The sequence below is a fragment of the Cyprinus carpio genome, chromosome A14 (genome assembly GCF_018340385.1).
Source record: "Cyprinus carpio isolate SPL01 chromosome A14, ASM1834038v1, whole genome shotgun sequence".
NCBI classification, from domain to species: Eukaryota; Metazoa; Chordata; class Actinopteri; order Cypriniformes; family Cyprinidae; genus Cyprinus; species Cyprinus carpio.
In genome coordinates, this window is record NC_056585.1 from 29,823,041 (window position 1) to 29,848,423 (window position 25,383).

Here is a 25,383-nt window from a genome sequence, read left to right on the forward strand (position 1 = left end):
CCATCCGTCTTTCTGTCTGTCCGTCCGGTCTGTCTCTGTCTGTTTGTCTGTATCTGATATACAAAACATCTCCCTCTCTCTCTCTCCCTCATTTCTTCCTTACCTTATATATAAAACACTGCCATGTGCCTCTGTCTGTCCGTGTGTCTGTCCGTGTGTCTGTCTGTCTCTCTCCTTCTGTCTGTCTCTGTCTGTTTGTCTGTATCTGATATATAAAACAATGTTTTAATGCAAATACATGCAGTAGTTCAAAGCAAAAAGACACTTGAGCTTGTGTTGAATTGTGAATTATTATATGTGTGTCAGCAGATGGACGATTGGACTGGATGAGATCTCCTGACAGGGTAAAAAAAACACCTGACTTCTGTTTATTAATATATACACTACCATTCACAAGTTTGCACTCAGTAAGTAACAAGTTTGCACTCTTTATGACAGGCCCCGGTAGCCCCGCAGAGGTAATCAAACAATACATGAGCTGACAGACGTCATACTGAAATACACACCTGTGAGAAAAACACACATCTGTTCAGTGTAGTGATTGTGTGCTGCGCATTTAGGCCGGTGAGATCATTACCCAGAGATCACCTGTGTTTACCGCCTCCACCAGTTCAGACCACCTCTAACTATCCAAACCAGTTTGATGAGTCTCCTCCATCCAGACAAGCACCAACGTCACCACAACCCAGATCACACAACAGCAGACCCACGTGGACACAGTGAGTCACACACACACACACTCACTCTGTCTCTCACTCACTCACTCACACACACACACACACACACACACACACACTCACACACACACACACTCACACGTAAACTGATTCCTGTGTTTTTTAATTCTCAGCTCCAGTCCAACTGTGCAAGAGAATGTAAGTCAATTTCTATGCTGTTTTACACAGTAACTTAAATATAGCAAAGTCAAACAGTCTAATAACTAAAAAAAAAAAAAAAAAAAAACTTAATTTAAATTTTTACAAATAACTTTTCTGGTACCATCAAAGAGCACTAACTAGAAATAAAAACAGAACATGTAAAGGAGAGCGGGGCAAGTGTTCACATTTGTCACTACTGCTGTTAGGCTGAATGACTCAATCTAAGATGATGCACAGCACTTCAGTTTCCCTCACCTAAGAACGCAGGGTTATGGGAAGAACTGACACACACAAGAGTTTTCAAAGATTATTGGACAGATACACAGTTCATGTCCTTTTCTTGTCATGCATATTCATTTATCATTGAATAGAGACTTTCAACATTGATAAATGAAGAGATTATCTTAAGGCCTTCTATTTCTGTTTACCGAACATGTACACTTCTGAATCATCTTCATCCACCCTAGTCTTCCTCAGAATCCTGCAATAACCTATTAAAAACAATTAAGTCATGCGACTGATAAACAGTTTTATATGACTCCGTTAGACTTGTCAAGGCCTGTTAACCTTGAGAACGGTTACAGAAACATCACACATGAGTGGTACTGTATGAGAGAGAGATCTCACATCTAGGTCAAAGAGGAAAAGCTGTGAAGAGAACAGAAATCATGCTGAGGGAGACTCAAACAACAAAGATTACAATTCAAAAAGAGCTGAACATCACAGCAGAGAAACATAGAGTTAATAAACTTGACCACTATAGCGGGGCATGTTGTCACAGTGGAAACCTGTCAGTAAACAGACTATTAAAGGCATTTCAGAGAAGCATTTATGAAACTGCAAATACATATAGTAATATATAACCATTATTTTGACCAACAAGTACTGTATTTAAAGAAAGAGATGTTCCAAATATAATTAAATTGACAAAAATCACTATTAAAGCATCATGTCTGATGGTTTTGTGCATTCAGTAAACCCAAACACAAGTTATATAATTCATATAAATAATACTCGCATTTCACCCTCAGGTTAAAACAGCATTATCTGCAGGTAAGTTGTGTGGCCTTTTTTAATATAATAGCATATAATATAAACTGTAATAATAAAATATAATATACCTCTTTTTGCAGGTTACTCGTCTCACAGGTATTCTCTGGACCTGGACTCTCAGGATCTGGACAGGTACTGACCGCAGTCACACATTCTGTGCTTTAATATCATTAATTAGAGGAATGATGTGTGTAATTGTTTGTGTTTGTTTACTCCTGCAGTTCCTATGAGAGCGAGAAGAGCTCGTTTGGTAAGAACCGACTCACTGAATCACAGCTGAAGTGGCTCAGATTCATGTCTCAAACGCTCTGGATTCGTTACAGATTCACACGTGAGGAAACAGCAGCATCACGAATGGCCTCCTGCTAAAGGAGAAAACGACAGCAGCTTCAGCAACCACAGCAAACCGGTGCAGGTACAGGAGCACTACAAACTTACACAAAAGTAGCAGTGCACCTTTTCTTCAGTAAAAGAGGCACGGGCTTAGTTCTGTCCGCCGGTTCTTGAGTGGACGCTGAAATATGGGCGTGACACTCAAGAATGGAGGCGGGTCTAAATGCGAACTTGCAGACAAGTGTGGGCGGAGTTTAGGTGGACTAAATGGGCTGCATTTATTTGATCAAAAATACAGTAAAAACAATAACATTATTACAATTTAAAAGAACTGTTTTCTATTTTAATTTACAGTAAAACGTAATTTATTCATGTGATCGAAGCTGAATTTTTGTGAAAACTGAGATACACTAAAGTTTGGGATAAAAATAAATAAATAAATGATACTTTTATTCATCAAGGACACATTTCAATTAATCAAAAGTGACAGTAAAGACATTTATAATGTTAAAAAAGATTTCTATTTCGCATAAATGCTATTCTTTCGCATTTTCTATTCATCTGTCAATCCTGAAAAATAAAATGTATCAGTTTCCACAAAAATATTCATCAGCACAACTGTTTTCCACATTGATAATAATCAGAAATGTTTCTTGAGCAGCAAATCATTATATTAGAATGATTTCTGAAGATCATGTGACACTGAAGACTGGAGTAATGATGCTGAAAATACAGCTGCACATCACAGAAATAAATTACAGTTTAGCAGAGATTCACACAGAAAACAGCTGTTTTAAATTGTAAAAATATTTTACTGTTTCTACTGTATTTTTGATTAAATAAATACAGCCTTGGTGAGCAGAAGAGAAAGTTTTTCAAAAACATAAAACTAAAATCATATTCCAAACTTAGTGTGTGACTGAACAGATTGTTTACAATAAGATCAATAACATGCATTTGGAAAATATATAGTGGATTTCTGTTCTGTCTGTCCTGCAGGGATTGGCGGATCAGAACTGGTATGTTGGTGCGGTTAGTCGTGTGGACGCTGAACATGCTCTTCACCTGGTCAACAGGGTAAAAAACACCTTAATTTCACTCCAACATCATGACGATTGTTATAGCTCAGAGACACAAGAACTTAGCAGATAATCACTAAATAGGAAAACAAACATATGGATTATGCATGAATTATGTTTAGATTCGGGATGTAACGATTCACTCAGCTCACGATTTGGTTCGATTCACGATTTTATTTAACAAAATGAGATTTAAGACAAATTATAAATTAAATGTGTCCTTTTATTATTGCTTGGACAAAATGCTGGACATTTCATTGTGAAATAGAAATATAACACTATAATAATATACTAATATAGCACTTGCATAATATTGCTCTTTTGTTGGTTTTGATTGCTTCTTTTGTTCTCGTTTGTAAGTTGCTTTGGATAAAAGCGTCTGCTAAATAACAAAATTTAAATATAATGTAAATGTACATAACAAAACTAAATTGAAATTTTAAAACAAGCCCCAAATCAGATAAATAAATAACACAAATAAAATAAATCTCTTCATATAAACAAAATAAGGCTTTGTTTGTGCTCTTTCCATTTAAAATCAGAGGCAACCACTGCATTTTAATCATGATCCAAACAAAGATGCTGCTTACATGCAACATGAGCAGTTTTTAATTTAAGTTAGATTGTATAAATTCGAAATTTGAAGCAAAAACAGAATGGTTGACTTCAGTTTTGTGAAACTATACATAAAAATATCTGCATGAAACCGAAACAGCAGACGAGCTGAACGAGACGCAGATTCACTCTCTGCCAGCAGGTGGAGCTTAAAGTGTTTCCTTGGTTACCGCTGTAAACAAAGCACTTATGAACACTGCAGCAGGTGGCGCTTAAAGGCGTTTCCTTGGTTACCGCTGTAAACAAAGCACTTACGAACACTGCAGCAGGTGGAGCTTAAAGCGTTTCCTTGGTTACCGCTGTAAACAAAGCACTTGTGAACACTGCAGCAGGTGGAGCTTAAAGCGTTTCCTTGGTTACCGCTGTAAACAAAGCACTTGTGAACACTGCAGCAGGTGGAGCTTAAAGCATTTCCTTGGTTACCGCTGTAAACAAAGCACTTGTGAACACTGTAGCAGGTGGAGCTTAAAGCATTTCCTTGGTTACCGCTGTAAACAAAGCAGCGCTGCACTTATGAACTTTAATATGCTTTATACAGAGGCAAGATGAAAAGAAAAAATACTATCTAAACTTTTCTAAAGACAGTTAGTTCCCCTCAGACATACATTCATTTAAATTACCCCTAAATGAATAGCATCTCAACTAATTTGAATCATCAGATATTTAATTCGATTTTCAACCGGCTCGTGTTTAATCATTACATCCCTAGTTTAGATACAGATCTTGATGTTTATATGAGACGCTTTGACCAGAATCCACTGACTTTGTCCACAGGAAGGAGCCTTTCTAGTGCGCGACTGCTCGAAGAACACTACCTATGAGCCCTTAGTCCTCGCTGTGTTTTACGACAAAAGAGTGTTTAACATTCAGATCCGCTTCAGTGATGAATTCAGCAAATACACTCTGGGAACGGGACTGAGAACCAATGACGTGAGTTACACACCCGCAACGACTAAACTCAGTGTTACACAAGACTGGACACGGTGCGTCATCGTCTCTTGTCTCTTTGTCTTACAGAGGTTTGATTCTGTCACCGACATCATCAAGTTCCACTCCATTTTTCCCATCGTTCTCATTGACGGACGGAAATCCTCCGCAGCAGCCAATGAGAGGAGGCAGTGTGTGCTGATGTACCCAATCACAAAGCAGGACCTGACCGAGCTGTTGAAATAAGACCAAATACAAACGACCCGCAACATTCAAGGAACATTTAACTGACCTTTTCACTTTAGAAGACATTTTTAGTGACGTTTCACTGGTACAGACTCAAAAAAAAAGCCAAAGAGCTCATCTGATAGAACGAAGATAAATCAAACGTTTAATAATGTGGATTGGATGTGTAGAAATCAAATATCTACAGGATTCAATATTTTTGACATTTTAAAACACGCATGTAAAGTGCATGTGAGTGTTCGGCTGAATGCAGTCACACAACAACCTTTTTTCCAGAAACTTTTAATCCATTTCAGTTTTTATTTAATCACACTTAACATTTTTTTGGCCTTATGTATAATTTAAAAATAAATATTATGCTTCTGAAGCCTCAGAACAATGTACAGATTATAGTTTGACTTATACTCATGAGTCATGACACATGTTTAGTTTCTTGTTGAAGTTTTAGATTTAAAAATGAGCAGATGCCCTACAGTAACTTTACATAATGGAAACAGCAATAAAAGAAAACAGTCAGTTTACTGGTTTGATCATTTGAGGTAGATTTACAAAGATGAACACATCAAACAGTCTCGACTGTTTAATGACGGTACATTTTACAAAAGGAACATTTGGATGTACACACTTGGACAGTGAGTGTGTGAATGTGTGCTGTAAAATACTTTATAAACGCAAGTTCATATACCCAAACTTTTTTGGTTTGTTTGCAAAAACACTTTAACTGTACGTCATACGTTTGAATTTCACAAATGACAAAGCCTCACCCAACAAAGACCAATTGTGGATTCAAACCAAAGCCAAACACCACCCATGAATCACTGCACACCAATCAGAAAAGATTCACTTCAACACTGAGGCTTATGTACTCATAATGATTCAAAATAAGACAGTGATTTCAGTGAATGTGCCACATGTACAAACATTAGTGAAAGTTTAAACATAAGACGTATATGGACGTGACATGTTTGAAATGATCCTGTACAGTCATGACAAATAACACACAACATCCTAAAACAGACATTGGTTTCAGAGTTCTTACCTTCTTAAGAATAATTTCTGTATTGACAGTTCAGTTTTACATTTCTTTGTGGGAAAAAGTCTCTATATATACATATAGATGAGCATGTTTGTCATCGCAGCTGTCAAGTGGAACATGGCAGGACCGGGGAAAGAAATGTTAAAAAAGTTCATGTAGAAAAAAAAGTTGTTTATTCCCAAGTACATATGACCAGACTAGCTAAAACTTAGTCAGTCTAATAGCAAAATAATGTTTTTTTTTGCATCGAACTACCAACGTCACCAACTAGCTTTATTATAGTCAAATTTTAAAAGAATCCTGCATGGGTTTTCCTCAATAGCACAATAATAAAAAAATCAAGTGAAGCATGAATATCTACAAGGGATTGTAGCTGGTTTTTACGAGAGGGGTTTCTCCGAGACTCCCTTTAGAACGAACTCGATTACCTGATACTTCTGTCCATGAACTTTCTTGAGTTTCATCTTGAATGAAGGCCGTTTCCTCATAGGTTGCTCTCTCTGTTCCTGTTCATGATCCACTGAGTGAATCCACTTATAGTTCTTGAGGGTTTGGATGCCAACACTGACGCTCTGAACTGAAGGATTTGGGTGGTTCAGAACCACAACCGGCTGGTTCGGACCAGGAAGCTTGATGTGCTGATCCGCTTTCAGAGGAGTTAACCTCAGTTCTTGATGACCTTCGTTTGATAATTGAGGAAGGCCCGTCCCAACCGATGATGACCTGCGTTTCTTGGCTTTTCTCTTTTCTTTCTTGTGCTTTTTACGTGGTGGAGAGCCTTGGTGCTTCTCTTCACTTTCACAAAGGTTTCTCTTTAGTATCAGCTTGATGGCCACCTCAGGACTGCCAGACACATTCTGCTCACTTAGCGTGCAGCAGAGAACAGGTCGTGCCGTCAAACTCTCCTCGCGAGTTGGTGCTTCTGGAAGCTTCTTGGTAGGTTCCAACAAAGAACTGGGAATCCTGAACAAAGCTACTTTTGGATACATGTTGGAAACACAGGAATGGTGTTGTTGGCCATCCAAGTTCCTTCCAGACTTACATTCAGAATTTCCCTTGTTTTGATGTGAAATTTCATCCTTGTTTGATGGAACGATGTTCTGGTTTGGCACAACCAATGGATGAGCCACTGTCAAACGTGGATCGTGTTTTAAATGACTTTTGTTTAGGGTTTTTTGAGTCTTAGATATTGCAGAGCCTGTACTAGTCTCATCCTCTGTCTTTGTTTCTTTGAGACCCAAAGAAGCACCTTTGGGTTTGTCCTCAGCTTCCTCCTTTTTAATCAGAATACTGCAGACTAGCGATTGCTCAGCATTCTTCACCTCGTCCTTCGGCTCTTTTGTTGCCACCTTCCAACGTTGCATTTCTGGCGAGGACTTTGAGATGCTTTGAGTTGACTTGGGTGTGGGACAAAGAGAGAAAACTGATGAGATCACGGGAAGGCTTTCAGAACTCAATTCTGGACCCTTGAGCGTAATGGTCTTTGGATCCTTGGTCTTCGGGTTGTGCTTGTTCCTGGCTGGCATCTCTGAAGAACACTGTGGTTTGTGGGCTGATTGAACAGTTTTTGTGATAGTCTGAACATTAGTGCACATTGAAGGCCGCTGCTGTTTCCCATGAGATGATGAAGACGTGGATGGGCTGACTGGACACCCTTTGGCAACTTGGCATTTGAAGGAAAGTTTGCCTCCAGCTGCGGCTGATGAAGGTTCATCCACATTGCTCTTCTGGTCTTGCGGGATCCCATTGGGTGGGATCAACCGTAGCTCCAACTCTCGAGTCCCGTTAATATTTTTCACCTCCACCAGTTCCACCAAACACCCGGCAGGAATATTGATCTCCTCTGGACAGGACACGGTCAAAGGCTTGTTGTGTTGAATTGGCTGGTTCAAAGGCGCTAACAGTTCCACTTGGACACTGGATAATGGGCTTGATGTTTCTGCTGATGATCCTACAGGTACTCTGGAGTTCGTTGACTGATTGCTCTTTTCTGCACTGGAGTGCAGTGGACTTTTGACTGGACTGCTAGGAAGTACTACTGGTTTCTGCGTCCCAACTTTAGTCCCTGTTTTGGAATGACCAGCCCTCTGATCCATCTGAACATTCCTCTTGGATAATGGCCCATTAAGTAGTGGTCTAAGCGGGGTGTTCAATTCAACAGGAGCTCGGACCTGTACTCTGGGAATAGTCTTTGAAGCCATTGCCTTTTCAGGAACACCAACCTTTTGGCTTTGTTGTAGTGGTTCGGTAGAGCTAACATGGACTCTTGGGAACGTAGCTTTCGGAATAAGCTTTTCCGAAACGGTTCTGCTATTAACCACCTTGTTTCTCCCATCAGCACTGAGTTGCGCATTCAGTAGGTTGCTGTTTGCCTCCCGTGATCTTAGAACCACTTGCGGTGTGTTGCCCAATGAGTGACTTGTGCTTGCACCGCAGCTGGGAATGGCACCGGTGAACTGAGTCTTAGAAACCGGAATGACGGTTGTTGTATTGGTCATAGATGGCATTGTGAAACTGTAGGTCATCCGGGCACGATTACTCCTGGTTTGGTTCACTGTTTTACTAATAACAGATGATTGGCTGGGTTGACTTCTATTGGGGTGTTCGACATGGGAATTGGGAATTGCACACTGGTTGTTCCTTTCAGGCCAATCTGTAATCCTGAGAGCATCAGGAACAGATGGATATCCATCTGGAGTGGATACAGCAAAATCAGTTATGAAGCCTTCTTCCGCATTTCTCTTGTGTATACGAAGGATATGCTTCACCATGTAATCTCTCCGCACGGCTCCATACGAGCAGAAGCTACACCTGTATGGGTACAAGCCAGTATGCAAAACAACGTGTTTCTGAGACTCCGTTTTAGAATAGGAAACATAGCTGCAGAGCGCACAGGAGAAAGTCACCTCCTTATGATGGGATACGTGCCTCTCGAACAGGTCAGTGTCCTTGGTGGAAAAGCGACATTTTGCACAGCACAGGCGATCAATGTCTTTTCTAGGTATAGCACTGTCCTTGCTGTTCATAAATGACATGAAACTTTGTTGTGAACGCATGGTCAGGACATCAAGTTAACAATCTTACAGTTCAAAAATCAAAGAATAAGTGATCCACATTGGCTGTTTCTTGACAAGTAAGGATCCCTTCTTTTGGGCTCAGTACGGCGTTAGTTTGTACCTGCATAATGGGTGAGAAAAAAAAGAGTGTTTTGGGAAATTAGAAGGGAATACAATTCAAAAAGTAGCAGTAAACAACAACTGATTAACATAAAACTCTCTTCATTGGTTATGTTGTACAGCAACTCTAATTTATGACTCTTGCAGCTATAAATTCTTTGTAACGCAACCAACAACAACTCTGTTAGTGTAGTGCATCTTGAAAGGGAATTTAATGGCGTATTAAAACAGACACACACTTTAGGAATACACAGGTTATGGAAAAAGACTTTGTAAAGAAGTTCATTATAACCATTGTTTCAAGAGCAAGCTTTTCTCAAGGTATCTTGGAAATGAACCACATAGAGACCAGAATATCATACAGATTTGGACGTGCAACCACTAACAACCCCTTAACAACCAAATTGCAATGGATTAACAACCACCCAGGACAATCGGGACCAGGTTTTGAATAGGTTATCAATAGAGCTGCAGTAGGGGTGGGTGAAAAAAAAATGGAACAACATTTTATTGGTGATTGCAGCTGGCTGGCAGCAGCATTTATTAGTGCAAACAAAATAAAGGGCATTTTCCATTCTTTTCCAATGAGCTACAGTCATCGATGACATACTACCTAATTCAAAGTCTAAATCTATTGTCATAAGGTGGCAGCAGCAGCTGTGTGTTCGACTTCAGTGTATGACGTCAAAATACCACAAGAGTAACTTAACCCTTATTTACACTGCGCTCTCCGTGCTGCTTCGCTAAAGATAGACATCTCGCCTATTTTTGACGGTAAGGGAGTGCGCTCGAATTCGCTCTCTCGCGATACTCATAATTCATACACCAATAAGCCTTCTCATATCATCTTAAAAAAAAACAAAACAAAAACCACAATATTTCACTTTCCTTTATGTTGAAGCACAATAAAATTAATGTAAATGTGCATACGTCATCGCGTCGCTATATCATTGAATGTATGTATATGTATATCACAATATGATATATCACACCCCTAGGCTGCATGATAAATCAAAAATATACCACACATGATTTGGCGATTGGCTGTAATTTTTTCATCCGCAACTTGTCAGTGAAGTATGGTTGAATGCTGCTCCATCTAAAAGCCAGAGGGCGCTCTCGTGCAGAAACTCCAAATATGCCCCGCAGAAGAAGTACCAAAACACACATAGTTCCAGGAAATGCCATTGGCCATCTTTCTGTCACTGTTTTTTAAGCCTTTTCAGGTATTTTCATGATAATAAAGTATATTTATAATGGTGATGTTTGACGAGTGTTGCTTTTACAAATGCACATAATAAGCGACTCAAACTCGTAGTGATTTCAGACGGAGCAGCACTTCCCACTGATCAAACAAGCTCGAATAAAAACATAATCGCACTAGACCGGTGGATTTACACAAGATTTAGTGTTAATCGCGATTTATCGGGCAGCCCTAGTTATCAATATAAAACAATATAGAACATGGTCTAAAATGTCCAGTGGCCAGTTTTGGGGTCTACATGTCAAACTCTCTAGCGCCACCATCAGCTTGAAGTTTAAATTTTTTAAAAACAGATTTTCTGTTAATAATGATTAAGTGTTCTTTTATAAAAACTCCTTGTCCTCTAATTTTGTTCGTTTCTTTTTCAAGTTTCATGTTTATTTTTTGGCGTACAAACTTTGTGATCTTCACTAAATTTGCGTTAAACAGTCATAAGACCATGCTGAACAATACCAATCAAATTAATCTTTCACAAATGATGAGCTTGTGTGCTTAACCATAATTACTTGAGGCAAAAAAAAAAAAAAATGTATACACAAATCCAGTGTTAAACCAGCATTTGGTAAAAACATCTGACTATAATTTCAAATGCAAGTACAATAATAAATCTTTAAGCAGTAGCAATCAGCCCCTCAATGCAAGAATAAAGTCAATCTTCTTGATTTGGCTTTTTAACTTATTGGTTACAAACACTTAATACCAATACTTTCTGTAGTTTTATCATATTTATTAGTAAAATTATTTAAATAAATTATATAAAAAAAAAAAAACTTCTACTTCAACTTAAAAACAACAAATAAAAATCACTATTAATTAGTACAGTAAATGCAATAAAACTTTTTTGGGGGGATATTTATTTCATCAACACCACAAAAACCACACAAATTTGATGCATCATAAATGCATGCAACACAGTATTTAAATAGATGCATTTTTTTTCAAGCAGTACAATTTATTAGGTCTTAATTGCACTGTGCATTCAAATTGCATGTGCACGAGCAGATCTGCAGCTCTCAGGAGGAGATTGCTGTTCTGACTGGATAAACAGCACACAGCAATTCCTAATTTCCCAAGGCGATCTAAATAGGATTAGCATTTATGCGTATCTGAGGGTTGCGTGTGCCCGTCACGCCTGAGCCGAGCCCCGCACGCGCGTCCCAGGAGAAAACAGCGATGCGTTTAACCACTAACCTTGCGTTAAAAGCGTCCTCCTCTCAAAAGAGCAACCGATGCGTTTAATTCGTCCATTGCTTTATATTTTCTCTCCAAGGTAGCGTGCATTGCATTCTTTCCGCTGCCGTGATCGCGCAGAGTGTGGGTGCGGGTGCACGGAGCGCGTGACGTGACGCGCGCCTCTGATTGGCTGCTGGCTGCAGTAGAGCTCTACAGCTGTCGCGGGCACCCGCATTGCGCAGCAGGGCTTCCGACACAAAAACACACCTTTTTCTCGCGCTGAAGGTGATTGACGCCACAATATGGACCTCCGAGCTCCTGTTCTAGCGAGGTACCGGCTGGTTTAGTCGGTGGATTCATCTAACTCTGTAGATTCGACAGCACTGTAGTCCCTTCCTCGTGCATGACATGAGCCAAGATGGCGCGCGTGAAAAGCTGACGTGTCTGTTTCTGTTCAGTTTACACAACATGATATATTACATACTAGTTCTTAGTAATAAATGTGTACATATGTATGTGGTTATATTGGCCACGCCCATTTGTAAAAAAGATGATTCTATAATCATCAGTAGTTGATTTCGGACACAACTTTAAAAGATAAACAATCCCAGATTTAAACCCAAATTGGATTGTTTTGTTATAAACAAAGGCGGTTGGGAGTTTCAATGCAATGTGTTTTTGTTTTGTGCAATATAAGAAAAAGTGTTTTTACACAGCTGTGTTAAAGAAGTTCACTTCCAGAATAAAAACCTCCTGATAATTTACTCACTCAAGATGTTTACGTCCTTCTGTCTTCGGTCGCAAAGAAATTAAGGTTTTTGAGTAAACAGTCAAGGATTTTAAAGGTTGGAAAGATCAGGCGTGAGTCAAGGTGGATCCAAGCACCGACCCAGTGTTTACAAAGCAAACATGCAAAGAAAGTCAAACGCCCTTCTCAAAAAACAAATGTATAACAATGATGTGGGATGATTTAGAAAACTCTTATTCCTCGGCTGGAGCTGTTTGAAGCTGCGCTGAAACTGTGATTTGATCTTCAGCCGCTGGTCCTCACTGAAGTCCATTATAAGGAGAAAAACCCTGGAATGTTTTCCTCAAAAACCTTCATTTCTTTGCGAATGAAGACAGAAAGACATCTTGGATGACATGGGGGTGCACAAGTGATCATTTTTAAATGATTATTTTAATTCTGGAAGTACTCTACGGCTGCTCTGTGCCTACTCAAAATCCAGTGTTACGCAATACAGCGTTGAAGCCTAAATTAAGCTTTCTCTGACCCACCTCAGGCACTAGTCCCACAGTATACCGCTGTTATGGCTGTGTAAATGCATTCATGCCACCTCTGAGCAGCATTAAACAGTCTGTGTGCACATCTAGTACAATCCAGCAGCCATTTCTCAAAGCATAAACCTCCATTATTAGGTTTAGTATTTGACCTGATACTTCAGTTCTCCAGGTAAACTGAAGGCTGTCACACTAAATCTTCATTATTTCAGTTACATGCCGTAGATGGATATCTCTCTAATGATTCTTAGCTGGTTATTTTGAGTCTGCTTAAATACACTCATCACGTCCTAAAGCACAAGTCAAACAGCATTTCCTTCCGTACTGCGATGATTCATCATAAACAGTAAGACATAAAGTACAGTCAGCATGTACAGTGTGGTCTGGGAGTCTTACATTACAATAATGATCGGCTGAATGTACATTATGTTCCTCTTGTGGCTGCTAATATCAAATACATACACACACGGACATGAGATATTGATTTTTATTAAGTTATTCATAGAAACTGAAGAGAGAGAGTTTGCTGGATGCTGTGATTGTCATTCAGAAACAAATATTCCAGTAAATAAACAATAAACAAAAGTATTTTTCCAATAACTTAGTCATATACACTGCTATTCAGACGTTTGGGATCGGTAAGATTTTTAATGTGTTTTAAAGAAATATTTTCTGCTCATCAAGGTGGCATTTATTTAATTAAAAATACAGTAATATTGTAAATTATTATTAAGGTTTAAAATACCTGTGTGACACTGAAGACTGGAGTAATGATGCTGAAAATTCAGCTGCACATCACAGAAATAAATTACAGTTTAAAGTATAATAAAATAGAAAACCATTATTGTAAATTACAATAATATTTCACAATAGTACTGTTTTTTCTGTATTCTGTATCTGTAGTAATGGGCTAAACCGATACATCGGTCAACCTCTACTATTAAACATAACTATACTTTGACATTGTGTTGTACAGCGTAAACTGCACACACTCACACCAAACATTCATGTATTAACATATATGGAAAAATAAACAACTGTTTCATAAACAAGGTGTTTTCTGCACGGGTGTGTAATGTGTATTGTAGAGCAAAATGTCAAGCATCGCCAAGTTTTTTACATTATTTTACTCATTAATTGAATAAAATCTAGGACAATCTTGAGATGTATTATTTCGATTTTCTTCCAGTATTTCAGAGAGAATGAGCTGAAGCACAAAAAAAGACAGAGAATAGTGCTGTCAAATGATTAATCACGATTAAAAATCACATCCAAAATAAAGTTTTGTTTACATATATATGTGTGTATACTGTGTATATTTATTATGTATATATAAAATACACACATTTGCATGATATATTTAAGAATGAATATGTATGTTTAACTATTAACCATATTGTGTTATATATGATATATATAAGATATAAGATATTAGATAAATGTATATACATGTAAATATTTTCTAAATATACTTTATCGTGTATGTGGTTTATATATACATAATAATATACCCTGTACACATACATTATTATGTAACAAAACTTTTATTTTGGATGTAAAATCGTGATTAATCATTTGACAGCCCTAGGTGTATATGTAAAAATAAAAAGATTTCTTCCAGTATTTCAAAGAGAATTAGCTGAAGCACAAGAAAAGACAGAGAAAGCAATGAAACAACTTAATTTCATTTCATGTAAATACAACTTACATGACATGTATATGTCACAGTTATACTTCTTTAACATTAGAACTGTAAACCGAAAAAAATCAACAAGTGAGAAGTGTGAGCGTTCACAATCACTTACGAAAATTAATAATTTTCCAAACCTAACTAAATAACTGGAGGCATGGTTATTTTTAACTGCGCGTAGAGGACAAACCTCTGAAATCGGTCCCCGATTATTTGCCCTTTATCCAGAAAGAACCGCAGCTCCCCGTTTACTTCCATTTATTTTAAGGCAGTCTTGCCCATAAAAAGCAACCGTCTTGCCCTTACAAACATGGCGGACGCGTTGACGTATCGCAGCAACGGCTCAAAGCGGCCAATGAGGCGTCTAGGTATTTATGTCGATGATAAACACCATCATCGTTCATGTTCTCCCGTTCTACGTCACTTCCGGTCGGGCGTGTGCGCGCAGGTCTGATCGAGCCTGAACGGTCTTTACTATATATGGGCAAAGCCGAACCGTCCGCGCGCAGCCGCCTCTTCCGCGTTCAGCGATCCGCCGGTGACAGAAGCGCACCGATCAAGGGCCGTTTCAGCCGCCTTCAGTCAGTCATTCATTCACTGCAAGAGAGATAAAGCCGAGATGTCCTACGAGCTCAGTAAGTGACGAGCCTTTGTGTGTGTGTGTGTGTGTGTGTGTGTGTGTGTGTGTGTGTGTGTGTGTTAATGGCCTGGTTCACTCTGCTCGGATCCTTGACTGAAGCATATCCATAATACATAAATACCGTGGTTATTCACGTCCAGAAGGTTGGTGTTTGTAACGGGAGGTTTTTGTGAATGCTTAAAGTGTGTGTTTGTATCATAGTGCGCAGTCTGAAGTGTGTAAACCTGTGATTTAGACCCAAACATTGATCAGTGACAGTGATGGGGAGTCGATTCCAAAAGAGTCGACTCCTCGACTCTGAATATCCCCGGAGTCGGAGCAGTCACGCTAAAAGTGTGTTGTTTTAGTAAGGCATTAATTAAAGGCACTGTGTCAGGGGAATAAATTAATTAAGTGTGTAACAACGACTGCAGTCTTGTGTTATTCCTGACTCTGTTTTGATGTAAAGTAAATGGAGTCGACTCCGAAAAACCTGGAATCGATCAGCCCTCAGTGAGTCTGAGCATCATTATCAGCCTGACACTGATTCGGCCAATGGCGCGCGTTGGGGGCGTGGCCATCAGTTTGGCTGACCAATGGCAGACAGGGGTGTGTTTGAAAAACGGTCGTATTTTCGCAGCTCTGCTGAGGCCAGACTGATTCACTAAACATTAAGAATAACATTTGTAGTTTCTAACTTAAGATAATAGTTGTTTTGTATTCCCTAAAATGCTATATAATTTTCTTAATATTTTGTTTTATGAAACATTCAACTTTGTGTTAAATCCTCAAAGGTGACGTTTAATTTACACTGATTTACATTTCTATATTTAGCAGAGGCTTCTAGTCACTTACGAAAGAGGAACAAACATGAATTTATTGGGATGTTTCAAATATTTAGCATTGCAAAACTGTTAAACTTGCAAATAATGTGTGCATTTAGCAAAATTTAGTTAACTTTCCAATGCACGTCTGTTCATTTATAATATCATTCTTAAAGTTTCAGTTCACTTCCAGAATAAAAATGAAGAAAATATTCCAGTTTTTATCTCTTTGAAGCTGCACTGAAACTCTGATTTGATCTTGAAGTCTATTATGTATAGAAAAATCCTGGACTACTAAACACCAAAAAACCTCAAACTCAATACAAAAAAAAACAGAAATAAAAGTTCAATCCAACTATCTAACTATTTAAAAAAAAAAAAAAAAACTAAAGTTAGCGACTAAGCGTTAAGATTCGTCTGTATTGTACGCTACTTAAAAATGTTCAAGCAGCTACTTTTTTTAGTACTTTAAGATAGTTTTTTTCTTATGAGCCTCTCAGAATTCATCTTAAGAAACTCTTAGAATTGAAGTTTAGAAGAACCTCGAGTGTTGTCTCCTCCCGCAGAGAGCGTGTTCGCCAGCCTTCCGCACATGGAAAGGGGCGTGGCCAAGGTCCTGGGCGGAGACCCCAAAGGGAACAACTTCCTGTACACCAACGGCAAGAGCGTGATCATCAGGAACATCGAGGTGAGACCAGCGTCTCAAAGCCTTCTCATGGGTTCAGATGAAAACTGTTCAGAAAGAATTACGTTTATCCTCACGCATGTATCGGAGAAGTTTATTAAAGACTTCTGAAGCAGAAATGCAAAACTTGATGTGTTTTAAAAGGCTTACTGTGATTCTTCTGTACAGAAGTTTTTCGTATTTTATGACATTACAGCGTCAGGTTCAGGTCACTTTGATTACGTGATTAATTGAGTACTTTAAATTGTTATATACTCTGTCATAATTGTGCTACACTATGGTATTTTGAACATATAACATGCACAAAATAATTATTTCATTAATTTCAACAAATGTACCATCAATACAGCTGAAGTTAGTGTTAACTAAATTGGGTGTTTGTTTGCAAACTAATTAAATCGTCTGAATTATCGTCTCTCTCTCGCGCTCTCTCTCTCTCACCACACACACACACACACACACACAACTCTCTCCCCCCCTCTCCCCCTCTCTCTCTCCTCGCTCCTCCTCTCGTCTCTCTCCCTCCTCCTCGGCTCTCTCTCTCTCTCTCTCCCTCTCTCTCGCTATCTCTCCTCTCTCTCTCTCTCTCTCTCTCTCTCTCGCTCTCTCTCTCCTCCAGAACCCAGCGATCGCAGACGTCTACACCGAGCATCCTCATCAGGTTATCGTGGCCAAATACGCTCCCAGCGGTTTCTACATCGCGTCGGGGGGTGAGTGCCGGCTCTGAGCTCTGAGGTCCGCTCCGTGTCTTCCTGCGGTTCTTGAGTGTGTCTCTCTCTGCACAGATGTGTCGGGGAAGATCCGTATCTGGGACACGACGCAGAAGGAGCACCTGCTGAAGTACGAGTACCAGCCCTTCGGAGGGAAGATCAAGGACATCGCCTGGACCGAGGACAGCAAGAGGGTCGCCGTGGTGGGGGAGGGGCGAGAGAAGTGAGTGACAGCCACAGGCCACACCCACTGCAGCAGGCCACGTCCCTGTTCTCTGCAGTGTTGAGAGTAACGCAACATTGTAACGCATCACTTTTAAAAGGAAGTTTCCCCAGCGCTGCTGATGTGCGTGTGTGTGTGTGTGTGTGTGTGTGCAGGTTCGGCGCGGTGTTCCTCTGGGATTCGGGCTCGTCAGTCGGAGAGATCGTGGGTCACAGTAAGATCATCAACAGTGTGGACATCAAGCAGACGCGGCCGTATCGTCTGGTGACCGGCAGCGACGACAACTGCACCACCTTCCTCGAGGGACCGCCCTTCAAGTTCAAATGCACCATTAGTGTAAGTGCATGCATTCGTCAGTCATTCAGAGTGTACGTCAATTTAGAACGTCTCTGTTGTACAGAATGCACTTAAAGATCCCTCCTTCTTAATCAGCGATTAACAGTGTGTATTAAACTGATCCGCCTCACACAACCGTATGTGGTTCTTGCATCTCTAGTAGTCTGTTGACTGTGCTAAAATGTTCCAAAAGCTCTACTTATAATAAAACCATATTTTACTACAAGTTGCATTACTAATCTTAAATTCTTCACAAATCCCTGAGTGCTGTTGTAGATCTGATGTTTACACGGACGGGCCGCTCCTATCCTGAGCGATGGCCATCAGCTCATTTCCTGCTTCAGCTTCTCTCACACGAGCTCTGTTCTCTCAGACGTGTGGAGCTTGTACTGATGCATGCTGTGGTGTTTGTTTGTGTGCAGGATCACAGCCGCTTCGTCAACTGTGTGCGGTTCTCTCCGGACGGGAATCGTTACGCTTCGGCCGGAGCCGACGGACAGGTGAGGCTTCATCCTGATCATTTGTAATAATAATCATTCTCATCCATATTAGGATTTTATATAGTAATGTATTACTATATTTTTATTTTATATTCAAAATGTTATTAATTTATACTGCACAAAAAATTGTGCATTTAATTATAAAATAGTCACTTCAGTTTGTAGTTATAATTAATATAAATATTGCAAGAAATTGTATCACTATAAATATTTTATAATTATCTTAATATGATATTAAATGTGTGTGTGTGTGTAGTTTAATTAAAAATAATCTTATTTAGTCTATTAGTATTCTAATTAAAATTCAGATTTTTTTTTTTAAAGAAAACACTGAATGAGCTTGAACTCTTATTTTGCGTCGTTCTTGTTTCTGTTTCTGTTCAGATTTTCCTGTATGAGGGTAAAACTGGAGAGAAGCTGGGCTCTCTGGGAGGAGAGAAGGCTCACGATGGAGGCATTTACGCTGTGAGTGTTCGTCAGTGTGACGCGTGATGAGGAGGAGGATGAGGATGATGATGATGATGTTCCTCTTCCTCAGGTCAGCTGGAGTCCTGACAGCACGCAGCTGATCTCGGCGTCAGGTGATAAGACGGTCAAACTGTGGGACGTGGGCAGCGGCACGGCCATCACCACCTTTAACCTGGGCTCAGATGTTCTGGACCAGCAGCTGGGCTGTCTGTGGCAGAAGAACCACCTGCTCAGCGTCTCTCTGTCCGGATACATCAACTACCTGGACAGGAGCAACCCGGACCGGCCGCTGCGCACCATCAAGGTGAGACCCCGTCTGCTTCAGCTGACCAGATCTGAGCTGCACTGAGATCAGCAGTGACGCTGTTATCATGTGTGTTTGTCAGGGACACACCAAATCCATCCAGTGTCTGACGGTCCATAAGACAGACGGACGGTCCAGCATCTACTCGGCCAGCCACGACGGACACATTAATATCCTTCAGTCCATCTGTCACTCACTCAGCATACAAACACAACACACTCATATCAGGGCAAAAATATGAGTTTTCCTTATACTCCCTTATGATATAGTTCAGCAATATCACAGTCAGGAAACCATTAGTTAATACTGTGAGTTATATTTTAAAAATATTGTCAGAGTGAATGATCCAGCGACTCGCTGCCACTGACTCAAGGTTTTAGTTTTATATTTGTTTTTTTAGTTTTAGTTTTTCTGCATTTGTGATCGTAGAAACAACAAGCTCTGCTCTACACAGCTCTAAACTCTCATCAGTGGTGAAGCCCTTACATGTGTAAACACTTACAGCTTATAGTGTCTTATTAATTGGACTGAATTTATTGATTAAATATAAGATTTTGACATAAAAGATGCCCTTATAAAGGTAAAAATGAGCTGTAAATGTAGTTTTTGTCACTAACATAAAGAACACGCTGATCATGACGGACCGAGACCAGTACAAACACACACAGAATACAGCCTGATTATCATTAGATAAAGTCCCAGTGAATACAGAGACCTGAATCCTTGACCTGAGCTGCACATTACTGGGACTCGGAGAGCGGCGAGAACGAGGGGTTTGTGGGTAAAGGACACTCAAACCTGGTGTCCAGGATGGCTGTGGACGAGTCCGGCCGTCTGGTGACCTGCAGCATGGACGACACGGTCCGCTACACTGACCTGAGCAAGAGCGAGTACAGGTGAGCCTCACACACACACACACACACACACACCTGTGACCAGACACCTGCTGAAGCTCACCCGCTCCGTGTGTGTGTGTGTGTGTGTGTTATATCGTGTGTGTGTGTGTGTGTGTGTGTGTGTGTGTGTGTGTGTGTGTGTGAAGTGTGTGTGTGTGTGTGTCGTGTGTGTGTGTGTGTGTGTGTGTGTGGTGTGTGTCACTCAGTGTCTCGTCAGTGCGTCACATCATGTAGTGAAGATGGACATGCAGCCCAAGTGTGTCAGCGTCGGTCCTGGAGGTCTCGCTGTCACCGTGTGTATCGGACAGGTACAGAAACACACATTTACACACACTCACTCACACACACACTCACACTCTCACTCACACACTCTCACTCACACACTCTCTCTCTCACTCACGCACTCACTCTCACACACACACTCTCACTCACTCTTTATTATTATTATTATTATTTATTTTATTTTTATTTTATGGTCATAATAACTTCATAAAATAACAAGGTACTTATTTTTATTATTATTATTTATTTTATTTTTATTTTATGGTCATAATAACTTCATAATCCAATGTTTAAAACATTTTTTCACCCATAACCATAAGTTGGTTATATAAAAACAGATTGGTCTATCTTATTTTTGGGGGGAAAAAGTTGCACTGGGTCAAAGTGTCTGTTGAGAAAAAAAAAAAAAAACACACAATTTGCATTGGTGCATAAGTCACGTATTATTATTATTATTATTATTATTATTATTATTATTATTACATTCAGAAATAATAAATTTCATTCATTTGTAAAATGTGTTACTAGCATATATGGCTTTATATGAGTGTGCTGTATGGGTGCAGATAAAGTAGGCTATACTTCTAAAAACTGCAATGCAAGCTGTGGAAAAAGATATTATATTTTATTTTACATCTTTTGCTTTGCATCAGAAAATGAGTATTTGATGCATCATAAATGTTTTTGAGGCGATCTGATCTCACAGCAGCTTTTAATGTCAAACACAAAAGGGAGGCTGGGGGTGAATAGATTCTGATTGACCATAAAACACCCGAAACGAGCTCTACAGACTCCTAGAGCCAGACTACACACACACGGGTTTGATGGGGTTCAGCCTTCGAGGGCAGTAATGAAGGTGTGTTTGTGCAGCTGGTGCTGCTGAAGGACAAGAAGAAGCTCTTCACGCTGGACTCTCTCGGGTACGAGCCCGAAGCCACAGCGGTTCACCCTGGGGGCGGAGCTGTGGCTGTGGGCGGAGCTGTAAGTCACCACTCAGTCCTGGACTATTAGCATAATCACAGTCAGGGACCGCCCACTCTGACCTTTTAAAGCTGTGATGCTGCTGTGCGTCTGCAGGACGGGAAGGTGCGTCTGTACTCGGTCCAGGGAAACACCCTGAAGGATGATGGGAAGGTTCTGGAGGTGCAGGGGCCTGTGACGGACATGTCGTACTCTCCGGACGGAGCGTTTCTGGCCGTGACGGACGAGAAGAAGGTCATCTCTGTGTTCACCGTCGCTGATGGATACACGGTAAACTGGTTTCACCTTCATAATTAAACAAATATTTATCTACATGCCTGTTTCTGCAGTTTACTGGACACAGATTTACTTCATATTTTTATTTTAAATATGTCATATTTCAGCATAACCACGAAACGTTTCTGGGTTTTATTAACTATGCTCACATATCCTGGTTCTTCAAGAATCTGTGAGATGATTCTTCAGAGATGCTCAGATGCTGGTGTGTGACTCGTGTGGATGTGTTTCAGGAGAAGAGTGAGTTCTACGGTCATCACGCGAAGGTGGTGTGTCTGTCCTGGTCTCCTGATAACGAGCGCTTCGCCACCGGCGGCATGGACATGATGGTGTACGTGTGGACCGTCAGCGATCCCGACAAGAGGATCAAAATACCAGGTACTGAGCGCGAGCGTCTGTGCGGCGCCTGGATGAGAGCGAGTCCTGCCCTGACTGTGTGTGTGTGTGTTTCAGACGCCCATCGGCTGCATCACGTCAGCGGTCTGGCCTGGCTCAACCCCAACACACTCGTCACCACGTCCCACGACGCCTGCGTCAAACAGTGGAACCTCAAAAACTAAACTCTGCCTCTGGCTCCGGGATCAACAGGAACAGAGACGGCCGTCTCGCTCTCGCTGTCTTTCTGTCGCTCTTCCTCTGTCCTTCTGTCGTTAGATCACTGCTGCTCTCGTTTCTCTGCACTGGAAACCAGCTGACCAACAAACACCAGTCATGTGTGTTTAGTGTCACCGCGCAGACAGACAGACATCAAGCACTTGACCGCACACACACACACACACACACACACACACACACACACACACACACATTCTCACACACACTCACACACTCTCACACACACACACACACACACACACACACTCACTCACACACACACACACACAACACACACAAAACATTCTCACACACACACTCACTTAATCACACACACACACACACACACACACACACACACACACACACACTCACTCACACACACACACACCCAAGCACTCACTTAATCACACACTCCACACACACACACACACACACACACACACACACACACTCGCACACACACTCACTCAAGCACTCACACACACACACACATTCTTACACACACACACACACACACACACACACACACATTAATCACACACTCGCAAGCACGCTACACACACACACACACACTCGCACACACTCACTTAATCACACACACACACACACACTCGCACACACTCACTCAAGCACACTCACTTAATCACACACACACACACATTCACACACACTCACTCACAACACACACTCTTAATCACACACTCGCGCACACACACACACACTCGCACATCACAAGCACACTCACTTAATCACACACACACACACATTCTTGCACACACACACACACTCAATCAATCACACACACTCACTTAATCTCACACGCACACACTTGCACACACATACACACGCACACACTTAATCACACTCACACATGCACACACTCAAACACATGTGACCAGAATCTCTGTCATGTGACATTCCAGACGCAGGGGTCAGAGTTCACGAGGTGTTCCTGAACCCTGATTGGCCGTGAGCTACTCTTCCTTCTTGAGGAGGGACGTTAGGGAGCAATACTCATGAGAAACTAATCACAGACCCTGTGTGTGTGTGTGTGTGTGTGTGTGAGAGACAGTATTTTGCTCTCTTCTAAACCCCACATGATGTTTATTTACTACGTTCTGATTGGATGTCTCTGATTTTGTCTTTCATTGGGTGGATGTGATTCATAATTATATTAATAATGATAATAAAAACACATTTTATGCACTTTCTGCTGTCCAGTTTGTCTTAAAACTGATTCACACACACACACACACACACAAAAAGCAGTTTAACCCATAAATGCAAAAAAAGAAAAAAAAAGTTTTCTTGCTCAGGATTTTGTGTCTTGTTGTTCAGTATAATTCTTAAATCAAGATATATCAAGTATTGTTTTCTGAGAAGTGTATCATAATGAAGTGAGTTTATGCTAAAAAGAAGAACAAATGTTGTCAATGGGTTCAGAAAAATAAAGGGTAAACAAGCGACTCCACTGGAACACTTTTTATTATTATAATCATTATTATTATGGAGCTTTTTCACATTTCCGGGTTTCTCAACAGCGGAAATCGTCATTTTTTTGAATTGCGAAATAGCAGAAAAACTCCACGATAGTGTTTCCATGACTTTCAATAAAAGGGAAGAGAGACTGGTAACGGCAGAAGGAAGAGAGAACCATGGTAAAGAAACACCCTCACATTAACCTGAACCGGTTTCTTTTTTTGTAATTTGAGGCAAAGGTGATACAATACAAGGTATAGTGTTATAAATGTACATATATTTAATATATATATATATATATAAACTCGTGAGGATTGACGATGCTGGTGGCTATCACGGTCTTGTGGAGTGTCCATCAGTGATAATAATAATAACAGTGTTCAGTACAGCGCCTCGGTGACGTCAGCGCGCCTCGGATTCACCTGCAGCGGAACTAAAGCGCGCGAGAGGGTGCTGAAACACTGATGAATCTTTTCTGACTCGCGGGAATAAACGAGTCTTGATTTGATTATAATAACCAGCGCGCTGACACGAAACTGGTTAACTAGCAAACATGTTTGCGTGCTGAAAAGTTTGACTAAAGACGCTCAAGACTGCCTGAACCTGAACACTATGCTGTCGCTGTGAGGACTGCTGAAGGTAAGACTCGCTTACATTCCTGAAAAACGAAACTTTCCTGCGCTACAGTTTCAGGTTTCACCGGAAGTGTGGCTCTCCTGACCGACCAGCAGAGGGCGCAACGGCACGCGTTACACACCAGCGAAGAAGAGCTCAGCTCAGCACTGCTGAAGTACATAGTACACGGGATTATTATATCACAAGTTTTCTGAAGTGTTAAGTTTAAATATGCAAATGATCCATTATCTAATTAATTATGCACAGATTTGCATTCATCTCCAGCACATAAATCTGATCGCTGGATGAAGTCAGGTTTATTATTCTGGTCTGATTTTAAAGGTTTCTCTGTTCATCATAAATCAGAAAATACTGTCAGCAGACAGAACACAAACACATTCTCAGCATGATTTCAGGAGTAACATGTTGTAGAGATCAGTGTGAATGAAATCTGAACAAACCTTCAGAATATAGAGAGGAACACAACTGTTTGTAAGAGAAACACTCTTTACAGACTGAGATCTACACACACACAGTGTAATAAAAGAAACTCTTCAGTGTGCATTCATGATGATTTCTGTCCACTGGACTGAAAAACTCAAACAAAACAGACCAAAATTATTAAATAATTTAAAAGTAGAATTGAAAGAATTGTGCATGATTTGAGATATTCAGAGAGATTAATCAGTACATTCAGATTTGTTTTATTCATTCTCTGTGAAGGACGAGCGTATCTGAGCTCTGAATGGAGATCCGGACGAATATGAAGTGAATTACAGTAATGAGACTCATGTGAGGGACAGACGCAGCACATTCAGGAGTTACACACACAGATGG

General features: G+C 40.4%; 3 protein-coding genes and 1 long non-coding RNA gene across 5 annotated transcripts in view; 3 read left to right on the forward strand and 1 right to left on the reverse strand.

The window, feature by feature from the left end:
• The first annotated feature begins 283 nt into the window (after window positions 1-283).
• LOC109110117 (cytokine-dependent hematopoietic cell linker-like) lies at window positions 284-5,504 on the forward strand. Its single transcript, XM_019123159.2, has 11 exons — window positions 284-344; window positions 439-458; window positions 561-719; window positions 851-875; window positions 1,910-1,931; window positions 2,012-2,063; window positions 2,153-2,181; window positions 2,255-2,346; window positions 3,264-3,341; window positions 4,733-4,888; window positions 4,976-5,504. The coding sequence occupies exons 1-11, from the start codon at window positions 327-329 to the stop codon at window positions 5,129-5,131; spliced, it is 807 nt and encodes a 268-aa protein (XP_018978704.1). The 5' UTR covers window positions 284-326; the 3' UTR covers window positions 5,132-5,504.
• Window positions 5,505-5,829: 325 nt separating this feature from the next.
• LOC109110113 (zinc finger protein 518B-like) lies at window positions 5,830-12,194 on the reverse strand. The gene is made up of 2 exons (XM_042770488.1): window positions 11,799-12,194; window positions 5,830-9,344 (listed from the first exon to the last, which is right to left on the reverse strand). Exon 2 carries the CDS (start codon window positions 9,221-9,223, stop codon window positions 6,548-6,550), a length of 2,676 nt encoding a protein of 891 aa, XP_042626422.1. The 5' UTR covers window positions 9,224-9,344; window positions 11,799-12,194; the 3' UTR covers window positions 5,830-6,547.
• A 3,021-nt stretch (window positions 12,195-15,215) lies between these two features.
• Window positions 15,216-22,638, forward strand: LOC109110115 (WD repeat-containing protein 1). The gene is made up of 15 exons (XM_042770489.1): window positions 15,216-15,386; window positions 16,761-16,882; window positions 17,499-17,589; window positions 17,665-17,812; window positions 17,968-18,148; window positions 18,571-18,648; window positions 19,033-19,113; window positions 19,187-19,420; window positions 19,503-19,590; window positions 20,160-20,316; window positions 20,534-20,624; window positions 21,469-21,579; window positions 21,676-21,849; window positions 22,089-22,233; window positions 22,309-22,638. Exons 1-15 carry the CDS (start codon window positions 15,371-15,373, stop codon window positions 22,413-22,415), a joined length of 1,824 nt encoding a protein of 607 aa, XP_042626423.1. The 5' UTR covers window positions 15,216-15,370; the 3' UTR covers window positions 22,416-22,638.
• Window positions 22,639-23,205: 567 nt separating this feature from the next.
• Window positions 23,206-25,383, forward strand: part of LOC109053698 — a 2,188-nt gene continuing 10 nt past the window's right edge. The window contains exons 1-3 of one of the 2 annotated variants that reach the window (XR_002011757.2): window positions 23,206-24,185; window positions 24,619-24,721; window positions 25,270-25,383. The exon at window positions 25,270-25,383 is cut by the window's right edge and continues 4 nt beyond it. This is a non-coding gene — a long non-coding RNA (uncharacterized LOC109053698). The remainder of the gene's footprint in view (window positions 24,186-24,618; window positions 24,722-25,269) is intronic. The other variant, XR_002011756.2, reaches the window with a different exon arrangement.